Source organism: Meriones unguiculatus, chromosome 8 (genome assembly GCF_030254825.1).
Source record: "Meriones unguiculatus strain TT.TT164.6M chromosome 8, Bangor_MerUng_6.1, whole genome shotgun sequence".
Taxonomy (NCBI): domain Eukaryota; kingdom Metazoa; phylum Chordata; class Mammalia; order Rodentia; family Muridae; genus Meriones; species Meriones unguiculatus.
The window spans coordinates 3,593,929-3,614,831 of record NC_083356.1 but is presented as its reverse complement, the minus strand read 5'-3'; the positions used below and the strand labels follow the sequence as shown (position 1 = coordinate 3,614,831).

The window sequence follows — 20,903 nt, the reverse complement described above, 5'->3', positions numbered from 1 at the left end:
CAGTCTCGCCTGTTGCTTTCAGGGGGTGGTTGTCAGTGGGTGCCAAATTCATCAGGCTAAGTTCCTCTTAGCCTTTGGGAACGTGGCGGTTGGCCTGAGGCTGCCCTCCACGTAAGCCCCTCCAGGGTCTTTGCCACTGTGATCAGATGGTTCTCCTCAATGCAAGTGAGAGAGTACTCAAAATGGAAGCCTCGGCCTCAGTGTATTTAGAGGCTGACCTGTCCATCTATTCATCTGTTTGAGACAGGCTGTAGCCTGGGCCAGCTTCAGATTCTCTATGTAGCTGGAGCTGGCCTTGACCCTTCTGCCTCCATTTTTCATGGTGCTATTACAAGCATGCACCGCCGTGCTCCGTGTGGTTTAATCTGAACGTCAGATCACTGGATTGTGGTAAGTAGAGATGTTATTGGGAGCACTGCAGTGGCTCAGTGGGCAAACAGCTTGGCAGGCCTGGCAACTTGAGTTCAATCCCTAGAACCTGTAATAGAATGGGAGTGCTAACCTAAGAGATGCCCTGGGAGCACGCGTAAGTACGTTGGAGGAAGCATTTTTTCCACTGTAATATGGACACTGGTACTTTCACTTCCGGATAACCTACCATCCCAATACAACCAGTACCATTCCCTTCGGGTCATGGTCCTCACAACTACCATTGCTTCCTCCGAGCTGGATCTGAGCAGGCTCTACTACACTCTAGCCCATGCCACGTTCCTTTCCGTTCCATTCCCCAAGAGTCCATCTAATCCATTACTTCTTCTGCCAATCACCCCCCTACTCTAGGCTGCTCCTCTCCTTTAGGCAATTAATGAGCTAAGTAATGGCCAAATGGAGAGCTCTTACCACCAGCAGACAGAGGGAGGAGGGTAAACGTGGCCAGAGGCCCAGGACAGACAGGGGAGTGCTGCACTCCTTCATCCTCCCTTTCTCAGTCCTCCCACATGCTTTAAGCCACAACTTCCCTGAGTCCAAGGGCGCCCCAGGTTGGGCCTCCATCTCCAGCCTCAATCTCTTCCCACTTCTAGCCCCTACACTACCCCGTTCCTCACCTTGGCGGAGGCCTCGCCACTAAATCCGTCCTTCGCTGCCACCCCAATCCTACCCCATAGTTTTTAAGCCTGACAAACAAAACAAGCCCTCATCACGTAGGAGAGAGGTGACCAAGTCCTTGTGCGGTAGGATCTCCACACAGAGTGACAGGTAAAAGAATTCAGGCTGGGGCTCGGGATCCTGACTCTAGTCTTGTTGCTCTAAACATGTGACTTCCGCTCTCCACCCTTCCTGCACGTGTCTGCCTCCTTCTGAGGTTGGGTCGGGGCTGAACCTAGGATGTCACACATGCAAGCAAGTGCTCCCCCACCGAGCTACCGTTCCAGTACTTGGTACTTTGAAACAGGGTATTTCAATACAGCCCAGGCTCGGCTTGAATTCCCTTCATAACCTAGGCTAACCTTGAACATGAGAGCCTCCCGCTTCTACATCGCAAATCCTGGTATCAGAAGCGTGCTGCACCACACCCGGGTGAGTCCCTGCTGGTCCTAAGCTTCTGCAATTCCACTCCCCAGAATCTCAGAAAAGGCTGGAGATTGAGCAGAGAGGCGGTAGCTGTGCCAGGAGCCTGAGGACCATGTGGCACAGACAGTTTCTCTTCATCAAGAACAGTGGAACTGGCCACAGAGGGATCCTCAGTCCCATGCATCTGAGGAACCCAGAGCCATCCTCACTCTCCTGGCTCGCGTCTTTTCAGGTCCCAAGTTCACGGCTTCAGTCATCAGCTCCTCAGGGGCCTCCACATCCTGCCCACCCACCAGATCTCTTTGCCTACCTCTTTACATCCCTTTCTCTTGATATACCCACACTGCCTCATGCTTCTCTCCTGGCCTCACTGCTTCTTGTACCCACCTGCCTGGTCTGTCTTCATCCTTTCAACTAACCTTCCTCTGGGCGGTTGTCCTTTGGCCTCCGCACCTGCCTTCTTCCTCTACATCTGTGTGAACCTTGTGTGGCTTTGTTCTTAGCCATAGTGATGTAATAACAAAAAGGAAAAAAAAATAGGATTTAGCAGTGCTTGTAAAGTACCAAAGGCTTCCCATGTGTTTTGTTGATTCAGTGAGGCAAACATTATCTTCCAGTTAGCAGAAGTCAGCTTCGCCTTCATGGACTTTCTAAAACCGTCTGAAAAACTGCCTTCTCCATTTTTATTTCCATTGCCACTGCCCTAATTTAAGCCCTTAATACCTCATCTTAGAAACTTGCTTCAGCGCCCTGGCTGACAATGCAGCAGGACTTAGCGGTTGATGAGAAGGAAGGCTCCGAGGCCCAGTTAACCGACTGACCGAGGGCTTTCAGCTTAGCCAGACCGGGCCCCTCCAGAACAGCGCTAGCCAGTGGGCTGCGCTGTAAAGATAAGACCTCGGGACCAGAATCATTTGGGGGGAAAAGATTAGGGTCATACACAAAAATATCAGAGCCTGTGATTGGCCCGGCTGGAAAGAGAACAGTTTTGCATGAACTAGGAAAAGGATGAATAATGAACCCCAGAAAATTGTCCTCAGAAGCTCCCCACCAAACTCTCTCCTGTCTACCTAGTCTCATCCGGCAGTCAGCTTGTGGGAGAAGGCATAGCTTCACTCTCTAGTCTGAGTTAGGAAAATCCTATGTCTGGGAAGGAAAAAACAAAGCAAAACAATAAGAACAAAGAAAGTAGTGATAGAAATATCACACAAAGAAATTGAAATGCGCCATATTGATTTTGTAATGGATGTTTTGTCTATGTTTAATGATGTTTAAGGCTTTCAAGAAAAAAATTGAGGGATTTTTGAAGAGCTTGATTTCATTTGCAATCAATATTTAAATATTTGGAGAGATAAAAATTTGCTAATTGCAGAGGTTTTTTTGATTTATTGGTTGTGTAAGTAGTATGAGACTTTTTAGAGGAATGCTAATAATTGAATAAAGATTAGTAAATTGAACATCAAAATACAAATACACACACACACACACATCTTTTTTTTCCATGCCGGAAAGTGCATGGAGTCATTAAATAATTTATTGCCCCAATCTCTGCATCTTCCATTGATTTCCATCCTATCACCAATACCTTTGTGGTTTCTCATCTTTCCTGTGAGATAACACCACTTCTCAGCCTTCTGACTAAGGTCAAGTGTAGATTCGATGGCCTTCTTGTCTAAGGGTTTCATGAGATAATCGCCTGCATAGCTTTTAGTAAATGCCCAGCACACAAATGTTCAGTAAAGTTGACCATCTTTGTCTTCCCAGAGGTACCATTTGACCTTGGCACTTCCTGCTCACAACCCATCAATTGCCACCCTGCAACCCCGAGGCAGATCTGAGCTTCTCCACTTGACCTTAGCCCTTGACCCTCACTATTCCCCATCACCCACTAAAGAGATGAAATTACCATGTCTTCACCCTGACTTTCCCCCATCATTTTTTTTTTTCTCATACTAAAATGCCTTGCTTGGTGCTCACACCATTATTACCAATTCAGGCTGATAACAAAACCATCTCTCAAACCCTACGTTCTAAAATACTCTCCTACTTCTCACCAACTCTCCTTCCTCTGGAGTTTATCAGCTACCCAGGTGTTTAGTTCTGTGAAGCCAGGACTCAGGTCTGACTGAGGGACGCACAGGGCTGCCTGCCCAGGGCCTTGCATGTAATGGGTGCTCAGCTAACATGTGGTGGGTTCCCCTAGTTCTGGGTAGTCATGTCCCCTAGGCTGATGTCGCAGAGACTCTCACTATGCAGACCATGGAAGGCCCCCCAAAATGAAGGGAGCCAGCAGTGGACACGTGCCAGGGCCCATGGGGCAGATGGCAAGAGCTGGCAGAACCAGATTCTGGGAGCATGTGGCGCTGCGTCTGCTCAGATCAACATTCCCCAGACATCCGTCATTCAACGTTTCTTTAGGCTCTTTTCGGGGCGATGCTTGTGGTAGGCAAGGCAGACATCAGGATGGTCTCAGCTTCTGAAGAGGCGTATGCCCATGTGCCCCCCGAGCTCCATGTGCCACCTACGTGTGCCCACAGGGGCAGGGAGTTCCAGCTCACCACAAGGCAGCCTCGTGCGCGCGGCAAGGCTGAGAGGGCCACCCTACACCCTGTTTCCAAACAGCACCCCTTTCCGCGCCAGCGCTGCTGCCTCTGCCGTCTGCCCCTCGCCTCCTCCTCCCTCTGTTGGGGCTGCCGCCGATGATGAAATTTGGCTTGCAACACCCTCTTCCTCCGGTTCCTGCAGGCCTGGGAGAGGATTAAGCCGCTGGAGTCTGAAATCGGAAAGATCCCCGCTTCTGCTCCCCGGCACCTCCCCTCGCCCTCTCCCCCTCCCCGCCCATGCAAAACCAGAAAATTAATCTCCCCTTCTGCCTGTGATATGGAGGGCTGCATTACAAGCTGGGCGTCGAGATAAAGCGGAGAGCCGAGGGACTGCAGCCCAGCACAGGGGCCCCCGGGTGGGGCCGGCCGGGGAGATAAGGGCCTCCCAGCCCCATGAATTATTCACCGCCTCTGCCTCCTCCGGCTCGCTGGCCGCCCTGGGCGCTGAGATTGCGCCTTCCATGGGCGCCGGCTAGGGTGGGAGGGGGCCCGTTGGGAAGGGCAGTGCGCTGGAGAAGCCCTGCTAGGTGGCGGAGGATTGTGCTTTGCTAGGAACAGCTCCGAGACCCCAGCGCCCCAAGGACGAACTGATGGAAAGAAAGGCGAGAGCGGGCGCCTGCGTGTGTTCTCTCTCTCTCTCTCTCTCTCTCTCTCTCTCTCTCTCTCTCTCACACACACACACACACAGACACACACACACACTCACGCACCTGCACACCCTTCCTAACCCAGCCAGGACTCCCTGAGGATGGTCTTGGTTTATGCAATTCCTTCAATGCTGCACACACACACACACACACCCGCCGCGTCCCCCGCCCCCCTGCTGCTTTACCAGGTTCATGCCAGGTCTCTGCATCCCACAGTCAGAAATAAGGGTCCCCCCCCCCCCGCCAGAGTGCCCTGGATACCGAGCCCCCACGGCAGGCCAGCAAGACTTGCCTAGGCCCACCTCACGCAGTGCTTCCTCCTATGGAAAGCAAGGCAACCCCTGCTGGCTCTGGGGCATCCCACTTAAAGTGGCAGGAGAAGACAGAGGACAAACCCAAGCACCCACAGTACCCACAGTAGCAAAGGCAAGGCAGACATACAGGGGAGACCTGGCATTCATGCTGCATAGGGAATAACCAGGGAAGTTTCAGGGGGTAAGAAAAGCCCCTGTCACCGAGGACCTTCTGTCACCCTCCGGCCTTCAAGACCCAGACTTGCCGGGCAGGGAAAGGACAGAAAGATGAAGCTGTGGCTCAGTGTCCCCATCTTTTCTTACCTCCTCACCTACCCCTTCCCTCTGCGCCCATCTACCCTTTCCATCTCTACGTTGCCCCCTCCTCTTTAATGATCTTTCCCTTGTAAAGCTGTGACTTCAGAAAATAACACCTTGCCACATAAATCAGAATGTGAGGTAGGAAAGCGGTGGCCATCTGCCAGCCCCTCACTCCACGCCCCGAGTGGGGTAAAGAAGGGGAAAAAGAAAGGTTCAAGCTTAGCTGTGTGGCCGAGCAGGCAGGGGCGACAGTGGGGAAACCGCCTCCTCCTTCTGCCCCACAGCCCTCCTGCTCTGTGTGCCATCCTGCCCCTTGCACTGGCACAAATGAGAGCCCTTGAGCAGCCCAGAGAGCCCGGGGTCAGACATGGAGGCCAGAGGAGGACCCCTAGGACTCCAGGGGCAAACACTGGCACCTGGCAGGCCACCACGAAGCAGCTGACTCCCGTGGCAGATGCGGAGCCCACTCAAAAGATCCTAATTCAAGTAGGACAGGAACCGGGAAGCTGGAAGAGGAGAGGAGACCGGGAGGAGAAAGAGCAAGCCTTGACGCACACAGAGGGCGGTGACTTGGATGAGAAGGGGGAGAGGAAGAGGAGAGCTGAATGGATCAGACGCAAGCAGAGCATGGGCCACAAAGGGTGAAGGCGGCAGAGATGCATAGGAAGGGGGTGAAAGGAGCCTTTGGACCAGAAGACCGAGCCAGCAGGGGGAGAAGTGAGGGTCGTGGGTGGGGGCACAGAAGGGTGAAGTAGAGCCATGATGGGTCCCTAGCCCCTTCCCTTCTTCCTTCTAATTAACTTCTTAATCGTCTCTGCATTTGCTGAGCTGGCAAAGGCAGTGGATGTAGACAGATTGGCGTGTGTGTGATTTCACGCACGGGGGGAGCGAGAAGAGCTGCCGAGGAGTCCCAGGGGGCCTTGCCCCCCCCCGCCCTCCCCTCTTCCCCACCCATCTCCGACAGGCTGGAGGGTGCGTCTATACATGCAGCAGATGGGTCCATATGCAAGGGAATTGTCCATGGGGAATTTGCCCCATCAGCCTTTGAGGCATGATGGCGGGGCTTGGCACTATTGGTGGAGCACCTGCTGTTAGCCGGCCACACACTGCTTCATCAGCCTAGGCGCTGGTTGAGTTTTATAGTTTATGGAGAAAAGTGGGACTCAGATAGACTACATTTCTTGGCCAGGACCACACAGACCCATGTAGGACTGGAACTCAGGTCAGCAAGATGCTGAAACCCTGGGTGGGTTCTAGGCTGCCACTCCTCTCTAGTGGAGGGAGGGACCCATTTGCCTCTCCTGCCCCAGGGGCAAAGGGGTGTGAGGTCTAGGAAAGGCTTGGAGTTGATATCATTAAGTGTGAAGTAAGATCTGCCAAGGCCTGAATGAGAGAGGCAGGTGGGCCCAGAGAAGGGGGTTTGGGTGGGGGTAGGGAGAGGGGAGGGGGGCAGTAGGGCGATAATCCCAGCCCCTGGATCCCTCAGGCATCATCTAGCCAAGGCCTCCTAACCACAAAGCCCTGTCAGCATAAACACCGCTCTGCAGCCTCCCTGCCCCCTTTCACCACCGACCTGTTCTAGAGTCACTTGTCAACACACTTTGCCTTGAGGTTTTGAGAGCAAGGACTGTGCCATTGCTCATCTCGTCCCCAGGTCTGACACAGAAAAGGCTTAAAGTAGATGTTTGTTGCAAAGGATCGGGCCGGGGGGAAGGGCCGTGTGCACAGTTAGACTTAGGTGAGATGGAAGAGCTAGGCTCCTGAGGCTAGGGATTGTGAGAATTGTGGGAAGCCTCGGTTCAGAGCTACTGATTCTGAGGAGTGAAGTTGCTCAAGATGGAGTCTTGGAAAGCTCGGGTGGGGCTGAAGAATGACTCAGTGGCTAAGAGCGCTTGCTGCTCTGCCAGAGGACTCAGGCTCAGTTCCCAGCATTCACATGTTGGCTCACAACTGTTCACAACTCTGGTTCCTGGGGATCTGATGCCCTCTTCTGGCTTCCACAGGCACCAGGCACTCATGTGGTGCACAAACATACACAAACATAGTTTGACCATCTAGCCCAGGTACTGTGGCACGTGGCACGCGCCTCTAATCCCAGCACTCAGGAAGCAGAGACAAGCAAATCTCTTTGAGTTTGAGGCCAGCCTAATCTACACAGTGAGTTCTAGACTAGCCAGGGCTCACAGTGAGACCTTACCTCAAAACAAAACAAATTGGGAATCTGAGCTCCAACCAAGCGTATGATTTAATGTATCTAAGATGGATCCATTTGAAAGACTTCCCCAAGACCCTGAATTAAGAACTATCATCTCAAAGTCTGTCCTGTTTGTGGCTGTACTGCTGGCTTTTATTTCCAGATCTAAAATCAGAAAGCCAGTAATATTTGTTATTGAGAATTTAGTTACGCACACTAAACATTTTCCACGCAGTGGTTCACGTGGTCCTTGAAAAACAAAATGAAATAAATTCAGTCTTCATCATACAGATGAGGAAACTGAAGTTCAGCAAGGTCGAGGGTTCTGCCCATGGTACCGAGCACTGGGGACCAGGTCTTGGGGCCCAGATGCCTGATTCATGCTTTTTCTCTTCCCCCAGACTCCTCCTGAGGCTGCTCATTGGTCTTAATCAGCCCTCGCCTGCCTCCAGCTCTCCTCATCACCTTCCCTCCACCCCCGCTGCTCCCTGCTCCCCCGGTAACATCCCAGGTGATTGAAGCAATTTGCAGCCATTAGGGGAGGCTCCGCGTGTCACTCAGCAAGTGGAGGAATTACAGATGTTTCAAGATGGTCCTCCCCTCCCCCGAGGACATTTGGGAGGCTGGAATCAGAGCTAGAATCATCGCTCCTTTAGACCCAGCCTGCGACCCTCCTAGGGTAATTGCGACTCCCGAGAGCGGCCTCCCCATCTCCCTGGGAGTGGAGTTTAAGTGTCTGGGAGAGTGCTGTCACCCAGTGGCTGCCGAGGGCCATGGCAGCCCACCGGCTCCGCCTGCGCTGCTGGACAGCTCCCCAGTCTGAACGCGAGATTCTATCTTTATTCTGGCAGCTTGGTGCCCTGGATCCTGCTGAATGGATCTCCATCTCTCCCCAGCCCTAAGGCCCCACTCTCTGTAGGGGATCCCCAGGTTCCTGCACCGGTTTCCAGGGTACCCCTTTCTCCCAAGCCCCCACAAGTTCTCATCAGCCTTCTGGCAGGTTCAGCCCTCTAACCCAAACCCAGAATCCTGTCCTGAGATCTGCTTCCCCCTTCCTTTTCTCAGAGCCTCGCCAGCCTGTAAGTGGAGCAAAGGAGCGCTGCCGACAGAATTTTGGTCTTGCACCACACACACTCACCCCACCGGCACCTGACACCATCAGACCTCAACAGCCTCAGTGCTAAGAGCCCCTAATGAGCACCAGCAAATTAACAGCTTCCCCTTGATTGCTCCTTCTCTGCTAATTGGGTAGGGAGGGCCCCCCAAGGCCTAGGAAAAGAAAGGGGGAGGGAAGGAGAGAGGTCACAGCTATGGGAACCGCCTCCAGGCCTAAGTTCAGCGCCCAGATTTCTGCTCCATCCTGGAGCTTAATCTCTTTGCAGCCTTCCCTCGCTCTGTGCCCTTCGATTCCATCTCCCCCTTCCCTTACTTCTGCCCCAACTGCTCCCACTTTTGACTGCCTTCCTTGTCTCTGTTCTTGCTTTAGAGATTTACCAGTGAGTCACCTGCACACGCAAATCCAGTGGTACACGAATGGGGTCTGAGTGAATACGGTGTTTGTGTGTGTGTGTGTGTGTGTGTGTGTGTGTGTCACGTGTAGGTGGGAAGCAGGAATAAGCAGGTGAGTGAATATGCACAAACAGGTAAGTGCTCATGTGTGGGTCAGGCCGAGGGGCGTGTAGGCGGATGTGATGTGTGGATTGGCTGAGGGTCTGTATGTGTCTGTATCGCCACACAGGCAAGTGCTTGAATCAGTCAAGTACGACTATGACTCGGAGTGTGTGTGTGTGTGTGTGTGTGTGTCCGCGCGCGCGCGCGCGCCTGTGTGCTCGCGCGCGCGCACGTGTTCATGTGCCACCAGAGGAAGCAGAAGCAAGAGGCAGGAGCTTCGATCCAAAGAAGACAGCGTGGGGAGGGATACGCTGGGGGCAGACACCCTCCTTCCTGCGCGCACACGCGCGCTCGCACGCGCGCGCACACACCACACACATAGTCACACACACACACACACACACACACACACACACACACACACGCCACAGGGCCTCGCAAGCAGGGAGCCGGCCCCGGGATCCGAGCGAGGCAGCTCTGCCGAGAGTGGCGGGAGGAGGCGAGCCAGCCGGGGGGAGCCCTCGGTTCCGCTCCCGGGCCGGGGTGGGGGCGCCCCGCGCACGGCGGCCCAGAGACACCCTCGCAGACACTCGTAGGCGCGCACGCGCACCCTCTCCCCTCCTCCCCTCCCCTCCCGCCGCCTCCCGGCCGGACGATGGATCCCTGCAGATCCCGGGGCTGAGAGCACCGCGCAGCGCCAGCCGCGGAGCCCGGGCGGACCGAGCGGAGCGAGCACCGCGCGGGCGCCGAGCCGAGCCGGCCGGGCGAGCCGCTCCCTGCAGGGCTGTGCGCGCGTGCCGCGGCGGCCGGCGGCTCGGCTGCGGGCCATGAGCCCCTCCGCGGCGCGGCGCTGAGCCCACGGACGCCCCAGGACCTGCAGCGGCGGCCGGCTCTCCCCAGCCCCCTCAGGTGGGTTCCCGGCCCCTCCGCCCTGGGCCGCGGGGCTCCCCGGCGCCCCGGAGCCGAGGCTGTCCTCCCCTGTAGCTCTCCCCAGCTTCTGGGGAGGCTCGGCGGATGGGGAGGGGGCGGGGGGGGGCCGAGCCGGAGAATCTGACTGCGACGAGAAGCTGGACTGGGAGGGGGTGCGTTCGGGGCGGGGACAACTGGCTGTCATAGGGAACCGCGCCCCCCCTTCCTACATCCACCTCAGGCAGCCTAACATCCCCTCCCAAACACACGCGCGCGCGCGCACACACACACACAGACACACACACACACACACACACACACACACACACACACGCAGAGCCTGCGCCTGTGCCTGGTTAAGAACTGGAGACACAGAAGGTGAGGAGGATTCAGGCAGGGCCCCTCCCCAGATGTGCCCACCTCTGAAGATTTTCTGCCCTGGCTTAGCTCCTGGGGTGACAGCCTATTCCCGGGGATACCCTTGATCAAGAGAAGAGCGCCTCCTCGCCCCTGGTCCAGCCCATCGAGGGGAGTTTGCTGTTGGCTGGGGTAGTTCCTGTCCCAGAGTGACCTCACATCTGGAGGGAACTCCGCGCCCGCCTGTGGGTGCAGCGGGACTTCCCTCGTTCGCGCCGCCAGTGACTGTGTCCGGGGTCCTGTGGTCTGGGAAGCCTCCCTGCAGAACCTCCTCTCGACCCCAGCTGACACCCCTGCCTCTGTGTTTGAGTCATTATCATCTTGGCTGGCTCTCGGTCCAGCCACCTTGGAGCCTGCAGCCAAGGGAAGCCTTTCCTCGGCTGAGCAGTGACCTCCGGATGAGGCTTTCGGACGGACGGAGTTGGAGGGGTCCCACGTGTGCCTTCATCTGAGGACAATGACAGTCTTCTCTCTCCTCTCCTTCCCCCAGGACCCCCGTGGCAAGGATGGAACTGAAGCCGGAGGAGGAGGAGGTGGGCGGCGTCCAGCCCGTGAGCATCCAGGCTTTCGCCAGTAGCTCCACGCTGCACGGCCTTGCCCACATCTTCTCCTACGAGCGGCTGTCTCTGAAGCGGGCCCTGTGGGCCCTGTGCTTCCTGGGCTCGCTGGCCGTCCTGCTGTGCGTGTGCACCGAGCGCGTGCAGTACTACTTCTGCTACCATCACGTCACCAAGCTCGACGAGGTGGCTGCCTCCCAGCTCACCTTCCCGGCTGTCACGCTCTGCAACCTCAACGAGTTCCGCTTCAGCCAAGTCTCCAAAAACGACCTGTACCACGCTGGGGAGCTGCTGGCCCTGCTGAACAACAGGTGGGCAGCTCCCCTCACCCCTCTGGCGGCCTGTGGGGCGGCCACCTCCTTGGCCCACCAGAAGTCAACCGGCTCTGCCCTCTAGAGCCCCCTTAACCCTGCCACTCGGCCGGGAGGAGCTGAGGAGGCGCTGGGCACCAGTTACCCACAGGAGCTCTGAGCCAGCATGGGTCAGACATCTCTGTCCCCACCCAGCCTGACCGAGGGGATACGGGCTCCTTCCCTCGAGTGAGCATCACCGTCCTCCTGCCACTTATGCTCATCGCCTCCCTCAGGGGATGGGGTGGACCACGGGGAAGGGGGAGAGACTGCGCCGCCCTTAGCTCCTGCCCTACTCACGCTTCTCGGCCCCCCACCCCCAACAACCACCATGGGCCCTTTGTCTTCTCACATTCCATGTGTCCGGTCCGGTTGTCCTGATGAGCCCGCTCTCCTCCTCCGCCTGTCTCTGCCCGGATCTGATCCTCCGGGGACTGAGTGCTGCCCCCTTACCCCAAGTAGAGCATGAGCACTGGCGACCGCGCTGATCCCTGTGCCACTCCCCCGGGCCCCAGGTATGAGATCCCGGACACGCAGATGGCTGACGAAAAGCAGCTGGAGATACTGCAGGACAAGGCCAACTTCCGCAGCTTCAAGCCCAAGCCCTTCAACATGCGCGAGTTCTACGACAGAGCAGGGCACGACATCCGGGACATGCTGCTGTCCTGCCACTTCCGTGGGGAGGCCTGCAGCGCCGAGGACTTCAAAGTGGTGAGTGGGCCCTGCTGGGGCTGTGTCCCCCTGGTCTCCGGGAAGCCAAGCCTGGCCTCTCTTTATGGCGACTGTTCTAGGAGAGAAAGCGGGGTGTTCTCGGGTGGGCTTCTGCTGGGTGAGGACTTCCTTCAGTACATGGTACCTTTGTTCTGCGTGAAGGCTTGAGCCTCCGCTTTGCACCCATGAGGGCAGAGGAGAAACTGGGCTACATACCACACAAACCGCCCATGCGGACACTCACACACACACAAACACACGTTACCTGGGGCGGCCCCAACCCCTGCAATCTTGTATCGGGCCACAGAGGTCGGAGTCGGTAGTGGTAGGTTAGCTCTGGCCTGGTTACTCAAAGTCTGCAAACTGCCATCTGGGAGCCTGGAAGAAGTGAGTGGCTCTACCAGCCCACACTCCTAACCCCACTGCAGCTGAATCTGCATCAGATAAGAGCCTCGGGTGATAGGGCTGCAGGTCAAAAAGCTGGTGAAGCATGGGGAGTAAGGAAGCTTCCTCAAGAACAGCCAAATGGTTGTTCTCTCCACACGCTTTCAACACACACACATAGGTACTCCCTCTCCCCCTCTCCCTCTCCCCGCCCCCCCCCAGGGCAGGATAGGTTCCACACCCAGAGCCAGAGGCTCAAGATGCAGCACAATCCCAGCTGAGCTTCTTGAAAGTGGAGATGCTGCCTCTGCCGTTCATATGACCCTATAGGTGTAGCCCCATCATAGCCTCTGGGAAACTGACTTTGGCAACTGATATGTTAGGTCCTCCTGCACAGATCACACAGACTCTTCAGGCTTAAGAAAAAGTCACACAGAGCTGGCTGCAGGGTACACACACACACAGAGCTGGCTGTAGGTACACACACACAGAGCTGGCTGTAGGTACACACACACAGAGCTGGCTGTGGGTACACACACACAGAGCTGGCTGCAGGGTACACACACAGAGCTGGCTATAGGTACACACACACAGAGCTGGCTATAGGTACACACACACAGAGCTGGCTGCGGGGTACACACACACAGCTGGCTGTAGGTACACACACACAGAGCTGGCTATAGGTACACACACACACAGCTGGCTGTAGGTACACACACACACAGCTGGCTATGCGGTGCACACCTGCACTCCCAGCACTCGGAAGGCTGAGCCTGATTGGGACTTTGAGGACATCTGAACGTCATAGCTAGACCCTGTCTCAAACAAACCAAAACTGTCCTCGGGCATGTTGAAATGTTGTCCCAGCTACTTAGGAGTCTGAGGCAGGATGAACGGTCAAGCCCAAGAGTTTGAGACCAGCCTAAGCAACAAAATAAGTCTCTTTCTAAAATTAAACAAACAAACAAAAAACTCTGGCTACAATGGCACAAGCCTGTGATCCTAGTACTCAAGAACCGGGCAAGAGGATATTGAGTTTAAGGTGCATAGCTTGGGCTATATAAGGAGAACCCAGCTCAAAATACAAAGAAGAAATGCACACACACCAATATACATACACAAAGGCTAGGAAAAACCCGGAGGACCTGGAGTCTAGACTCTCAATCCCTTTGATAAATAACCATATTATGTCTATTTTACAAATGCTCACACTGAGACGCAGAGAAGCAAAACAATTTGCCTTAGCTCACTAGCAAGCTGGCTAATAGCAGATCCAGGATTAGAAACCATGTCTCCTTAGGTGCCAGTGCTCTGTGCTCTTATCATTATTAGTACTTCTGGCCTGAAGTTCCCATGTCACTTTCACCTTGACCTTCCCCCAGAACCCTGTACCTCATGCCTCTTCTTAATTCTCCGCTCTTGGAACCTCGCTCTCCTCCCTGACCATTCTCTCTTTAACTTGCTTTCTTCCTCCTCACAGTAGGAGGAAGCACAAACAAACCCTCCTCACAGCACAAACCCACTTGTTTGTGTACAGAGGTTGGAGCCCTGGGCATGCTTAACGTTGCCTGCCGAGGTTACGAGGACTTCCCAATCTCTGCGACATAAACCCACTCGCTGGCCTTTGTCAGTCCCGAGACCGAGGCTGCAGGAGCACACTCCTTGCTGAGCCGTGCTGACAGGCAGTTACCCCAGGAGCAGCCACTTTTTCTCTTTTACTTCCTCCCAACAGAAAAGCCCTAAATTCCCCAGACCTTGAGCCCAGAGGGCTCCCAGGCTCCTATCGATGTTTCCAAGAGGTGAGGATAGGGGAGAAAGGGAAAGCAGCAGTCCTGCCCCAGCCTCTGGGGCCAGGGAGGAGAGGAACCCGCTAGCTTAGTGGTGTTGGATGCAGGGGCGAGGCACGTGGCTTAAAGTGGGGAGGGGCTGAGGTATAAAATGGGGATGTAGCAAGCCTACAAGAAGGTTAGCTGGGGGCTGGCAAGATGGCTCCGTGGGCAAAGGTGCTCACCAAGCCTGATGGCCTGAGTTCAATCCCTGAGCTCCCGGTGGTGGAAGAGAACCGGCTCCCACCGACTGTCCTCTGACTTGCCCATGAGTGCTGTGGTGTGCAAGCTTGCGGCACATGCATGTTCGAGTGTGCACTCACACACACACACACACACACACACACACACACACACGCGTAATGAAATACGACGGGACCATCCTGTTTGAGGGGCAATTCTAGGCTGTCAGACAGAGATGTGTTTTGTTTCCAGTGTTCTAGAGCAATCTGTGCTTTCTTAAAATTATACTGTTTGTTTTTTTTAAATATGTGTGTATGTGTGTTTCTACATATATGTGTGAGTGCCCTCAGGGGCTAGAAAGAGGGTGTTGGATCCTTGGGAGCTGGAGTTACAGGCAGTGGTAGGCACCTGATGTGAGTGTGGGGACACAAACTTGGCTCTTCTGAAAGAGCAGCAAGTGCTCTGATCCGCTGAGCCCTCTCTCCGGCCGCACATGAGTTCTCGCTCGGGGGACAGACATGCAGGCCAGCAGCCTGAAGACCTAGCTGTGGCCCTTCTTGGCTCTGTACAGTCAGGGAAGACTGGAGTCGTTCTCTTCCTCAGCCTGTGTCAAAGACCTGACCCCATATCCGACTAAGTCCAGACTCCTCAGCCTTTGCCCGCTGCCAGCATGCTGACCTCACTGCCAGGCTCTGTGAGTGCCCTGCCTGCCTGTGGGGCCTGCGAGTTGCAGCTCTTTGGAGCAGAAGGGCCTGGGTGGCTCTCCAGTCCCAAGGAGGCTCACATTCGGTTCCTCTCCTCTCTCCTCAGTCTTATAATTAACATCTGTCTCTCAGCCTTATCAGCAGTCTCTGCTATGCCTGGAGGTGTGTCGGGGATGTGAATCTAACCTCTGAGTCAATGTAGCACTTATAAAAAACATTTGTCTTCGGGGTCACAGGGTCAGGGCTGAGAGGAGACTATCCTGGCATCTGTCAGTAGCAAGGGGTCTTTCTGTCTTCCTACTCTCTCTCTCTCCTGAGATGGAGGTCTTACTTTGTACCCCAGGCTGGCCTGAAATTCACAATCCTCCTGCCTTAGCCGCCCGAGTGCTGGGATCATAAGGTGTGCCGCTGCGCCCCGCAGAGCTGGGAGTCTTAACTGAGGGCCCAAGCCCTTTGCTCTGTGTTTGTGGACACTGTGTGCATTGGCATATGTGGACCTCTTTGTGTGTTTTCCAAAGACAGCCTTCATGTAGACAGCAGCCACTCTGTTTGTGAGGACTGTCCGGGAAGGCTCAGAACAAGGCCACTGCAGTGCCCGAGGACTCCATCTCCCTGATAAGCCGTTCCCTCCCCTGGAGGTGCTTCAACCCCAGCTCAACCGCAGGGCTTGTTGGTGGCAGGAATGTGACTGTGGGGCCTGGCTTGTTGGTGGCGGGAATGTGACTGTGGGGCCTGAACTCCGTCTGGGAGAAATCGTTCTGAAAATCATTTGGGACTGAGAAAGGCAGGAAGCAGTGGGGGATAGCTCTAGGTGATCCAGTTGGGTAGATATGGGTAGCTTTCTCCCGAGTAACCGAGTAAACGAGAAAGCTCCTTCTTTCCTGGCCATCCCCCTGCCTTCCCAGTGGGGTGCTTGGTTGCCTGAGCAACAGGGTCTGAGACTCATCTCTCCTTCCCCACCTTAAGGGCAGCCAGGCCAAGGCAGGGCAGGGGCTCCATGGGGCGGGGGGGGGGGGGGGGGCTCAGCTGCTGCTAGTCTCTGGGCGGGGGCCCAGGACTGAGCACAGTCACAGCTGGTGGCAGCCTCCAGCTGCACCTTATCCATCCCTGGCAGTGAGAGCTTGATGTGGCTGGAATGCTGAGCAGCACCAGTGGGAGGGGGCCTGCAGATGGTTGCCCAGTCCGCCCAATGCCAGCCCTACAGCTGAGACTCGGAGCCCTTGCCTGGGGAGGAAGAAGCCGGAATTCATGTCTGGGCCTTGGGAGAGACAGAAGAACTAGACAGCGGTATTCTGAGGTAGGGTGTGGCAGGAGGACCAGTCATCTTAGGCAGGGCTGAAGCTGGGGCGAGAATCTGTGGAGAGCCCACAAGATCCCTCTGGATCTTGAAGTGGGGACAGCCACCTAGCAAAGGGCTGGAGTGAAGGCGGCAGGCGTGGAAGGGGGTAGGCCTTCCTCCAGGGCTCTGAAGGGAGAGGAGAATGTTCCAGAACAGTGAAGAGCTAAGAGGAGCTAAGAGGAGGATGTGACCCTGGGGCTCAGACTAGGGACAGAAAGGCCTTCTAAGGCAGCTGGAGGCCTAGGAAGGGAGTTGAGTGGTGGAGCACTGGACTGGCCTGAGTGAGGTACTAGGTTCTACAAAAAAAAAAGAAAGAAAGAAAGAAAGAAAAAAGCAAACATTTTAAAAATAAGAAAATAATTTCCAAAACCCAAGGACGGCACCCCCTTCTCCAACACCCCTTCCTCCCACTGGACCCCACAGCCCACAGAAGCTCAGAACCAGCATCTTTAGGGGACCTGATCTTGTTACCCGGACTAATTCTCTCCAACTAGGGAGGAAGTAGCAGGGTGAGAAGAGAAAGAGGAGGAAGGTGGTCCTGATGACCCTTCCCCGGGGAGCCAGGTGGGCAGAGCCAATTGCCTTCCCCTCTTTTCCCTGCACAGACGCACAAGCTTTGGGTAACTTAGCTCCCTTCCTCGCCCCTCCCCCGCCCCCGCCCCAGCTAGTCCTCCCAGACTGCTATCTGCTAAGAGGCTACTCCAGGCTAATTGATCTCTCTGCTCTTGCCTAAAGTAATAGGGAATTGATGTAAGTAACGAAGGGCCTCTGGGGGCAGAGTCAGAAGTGAGGGCTGGGAGAAGGAGTGTTTCCTGAATGCCTAGCTAATGCCCAGCCAGCAGCCATGGACAGCTCCCTGGGCGCTGCACCCACTGTGACATGAAGACAGGAGGGACTGGTTAGGGACACTGTGTTATAGGCACGGGTCACTCCTGAGTGGCTTCAACTTTGTGATTATGGAGGGCAGGGTTGGGGGTATGGCGAGGGAAACTAGAGACTGAAAATGGGGTGATAATGTCAGATGGAGGGCTGAAGAGGGAGGCAGTAAAGGCCAGACCTCACTCCTGACCTCAGAGGACTCAGCAAGGTCCAGGCAGGATCCTTCCACCCACCCGGCAGCTCAGCTACTCCAAACATCCCAGGATTACAGCCCCTGCCACCCCCCACGCCCCGCCCCCCACCCCGAGCTGACGAACCCACAGTTCCCTCCAGCCACAGCCTTAGCCGGCCCCAAGTTTTCACTCTTTTTTTTGGTCTGAGTTGTGACTGCCAAGGCTGCTACCTCCTGGCTGAGAACAGTCCAGTCAGGACATTTGGGCAGGCAATCTGCAAGGTGGGGCAGGAAAGCAAAGCAAGAAAGAGATGTACCTAACTGGGCTGGTTGGAGGGCTGAGTTGGGCCAGGGGCAGAGGTCCACCAGAATCCAGTTCTCAGTCTCCTGTGAAGAGAGGGCTTGTGAGGAAGTGTTGTCAAGGGACAGCTCCTGCTCCTTTGATTAAAAGCCTCTGAGGTACTTCAGCCAGGCCAAGGCCTGCACATGACAGGTGTGCCACAGAACCTACCATGTGTGGGACAGCCTTTGTTTTGTTCTGTTTTTGTTTTGTTGAGACAGGGTTTCTCTGTGTAGCCCTGGCTGTCCTGGAACTCACTCTGTAGACCAGGCTGGCCTCAAACTCAGGGATCTGCCTGCCTCTACCTGGGGAGTGCTGGGATTAAAGGTGTGGGCCATCATGCCTAGCCCTGGGGGATATTTTTAAGTGAGCATGAAACTGCTGTGCTCCCTTAAGAGGCTGTAAGAACAGGGCTCCAGAGAGCGAGGGGAGAGAGAGAGCATTAGAGAGTGCCAACGCCATTCCAGAGGGAGTAGACAGTTAAGATCTTTGAGATCCTATGAGTTCTAAGAAAGAACCCTTTCCCACCCCCACCACCCATCATCGAAGGCCCTCAATGTGATAGACTGTCTGTGGGCCCCGGAGGTTGGGTTTTGCTGTTTACTGTTGCATCTCTCTAATTCGTGTGTCCCATCCTCGGCCTAGGCAAAGAGCAGGAGAGCTTGCTGCAGTGGCCTGGGCTGTGACAGCCACCAGCCCAGACTTCTCGAAGTGTGCCCACTGTGTGTGTGCCCCTAGGGAGCAAGCACACGTGCACTCCTTCATCTCCATGTCTTGGGGAGAATGCAGAATGGGCATGCGTGGGTACGCACGGGGCACACACAATTGTGCGAGCTGTGGGAGGAAGCTCTTGTGTGGACAGGCTTGTTGCAGGACAAGCCCATAGCAGCGCCTTTCAGTCTCTCGCTGTGATTGTAAATTCCCTTTCCTATGCTCATTTAAGCCTCACGATTCGTGAATCTTGAAGAAGCTTAATATCATCGCTGGAAAGATGGGGAAATGGAGGGTCGGGGGTGTTGGGTGATTTGCCTGAGGCCACGCCAGTCTAGGGCTTTTCCTCTGGATCTTCGGGGTCTTTAACTCTTCTGGCTTTGGGCACAGGTCTGTGTGGCGACAGAGCTGCTTGGCATTCCCAGCGGCTTGTGCTCAGGGGAGAAGCAGTGGGGAGATAGAAGGAGAAGGGAAGACTGCAGAGGTGACCCCACGACTCTCACCCTCCCCCCATGAGTGTACCAGATCCTTAGATGTCTGTTTTTATTTATTATTATTGTTTGGGGGGAGGCTCGAAAGAGTGTTTCTCTGTGTAGCCCTGGCTGGCCTGGAACTCCCAGAGATCCACCTGCCTCTGGCTCCCAAATGCCAAGACAAAGGCATATGCTGTTCACATGCAGCAGAACCTCTGATTTTTTTTTTTTATCTCGCCATCTTTCTAATCCCCAACCTTAGAAGAACCCACACCTGGTCCCCTGACACTGCAGTGGGTAGCCCCAGGACTGGACAGCCTCGATGTTCCAAAGGAAGTCACGCCCCAGGGCATCATGGCATCATGTCAATCTCATTGCATCCATGATCAACATCTTTAAGTTGGCCTGCAGGGCTACCTGGACACCCCACCCACGCCCACCCCACCCTGCTGTGTCATGCTGGTGGACGGGTCAGCCTCCTCAGGGATGCCTGCAGGCCTCTCCGCTTTGCCCTTCCTAGCTCTTTTCACCCCCTCCTCCTGCCAGATGACCTTGCTCCCATTTAACCAAGAAAATAGAAGCTTCAGACAAGATCTCCTCTTTCCTCCTGGTACCAACAGCTGGAAGGGAACATTCATCTTATCTAAAATAGTCTCCGAGTTCTCTGCCTGATCCCTCCTACAGTTTTTAGGACCACTGTCCCACTGATACCGCCTCTCCCTCCTCTAGTCTAGCTCAAGTCCTCGAGAGCAGCTGTCCTGTTGATGCGGAAACATGTTCAGTATGCTCCCCACTTAAAAATGCATCCCCAAGCCAAGCACTGTGATTCCCCTGTGGTAGCATCTATTTAAGTAGCTGAGGTCAGATGGTCACTTGAGACTTGGAATTGGGGACCAGCCTGATTAACACAGTAAAACCCACTCTCAAATAAGTAAACATATAGCTATAACAACAGCTACCCTTCATTGAGTATATCCTATATCAGACTTTGGGCTGATATAAAAAATCAAAACATACATCTTTCACCTCCTCAACACCCTTCTTGGTTTTTTGGAGATTTATTTATATTTTATGAATATGGTGGTTTGCCTCCATGTTTCTCTGCACTGTGTGCATGCAGTGCCCACAGAGGCCAAAGGAGGGCACCAGATTCCCTGGAACTGGTTACAATCTGGGCCTCAAGCCAGGTCTCTGGAAGAGCACTGCTTAACCTCTCTGAGTGGCTGAACTAAAGACCAATGGTGACCTTCGTGCTGCCAAATCTGCCAAACATGTTTATTCCTTTAAAAAAAATTTTTTTTATTTATTTACTTATCTGCATGTATGCCTGCACACCAGAAGAGGGCACCAGATCTCATTGTAGATGAGTTGTAAGCCATCATGTGGTTGCTGGGAATTGAACCCAGGACCTTTGAATTAGCAGCAAGTGATCTTAACCTCTGAGCCATTTCTCCAACCATGTTTACTCTCAATCTTCAATAGTTTTCAAGGCTGTTGATCCAAGCCCTGTGTAGTGGTGCAGACCCATAGCCCCAGCTCAGGAAGCTGAGGTAGGAGAAGCAGAAGTTCCAGGCTAGCTTAGGCTACCCAGTGAGACCCTACCAGGAAAAACAAAGAGGGGTTGGTGATTTGAATGAGAGTGGCCACCACCATAGGCGCATGAATTTGAATACTTGGTCTCCAGTCATTAGAACTGTTTGGGGAGGACCAGGAAGCATGACCTCATTGGAGGAGGCGTGCCACTAGGGGCAGGCCTTGAGGTTTCAA

The 20,903-nt window shown here is 54.7% G+C and overlaps 1 protein-coding gene across 3 annotated transcripts in view; it reads left to right on the top strand.

Moving 5' to 3' along the window:
• Window positions 1–9,433: 9,433 nt before the first annotated feature.
• Asic1 (acid sensing ion channel subunit 1) overlaps window positions 9,434–20,903 on the top strand; it is a 28,730-nt gene continuing 17,260 nt past the window's right edge. The window contains exons 1-3 of one of the 3 annotated variants that reach the window (XM_021634936.2): window positions 9,434–10,090; window positions 10,998–11,375; window positions 11,930–12,125. In XM_021634936.2, the coding sequence (XP_021490611.1) occupies window positions 11,014–11,375; window positions 11,930–12,125 (558 nt within the window). In that variant the 5' untranslated portion in view covers window positions 9,434–10,090; window positions 10,998–11,013. Of the gene's footprint in view, window positions 10,091–10,403; window positions 10,469–10,997; window positions 11,376–11,929; window positions 12,126–16,338; window positions 16,520–20,903 lie in introns of those variants that run through there. The other 2 variants (XM_021634937.2, XM_060388630.1) reach the window with 2 other exon arrangements.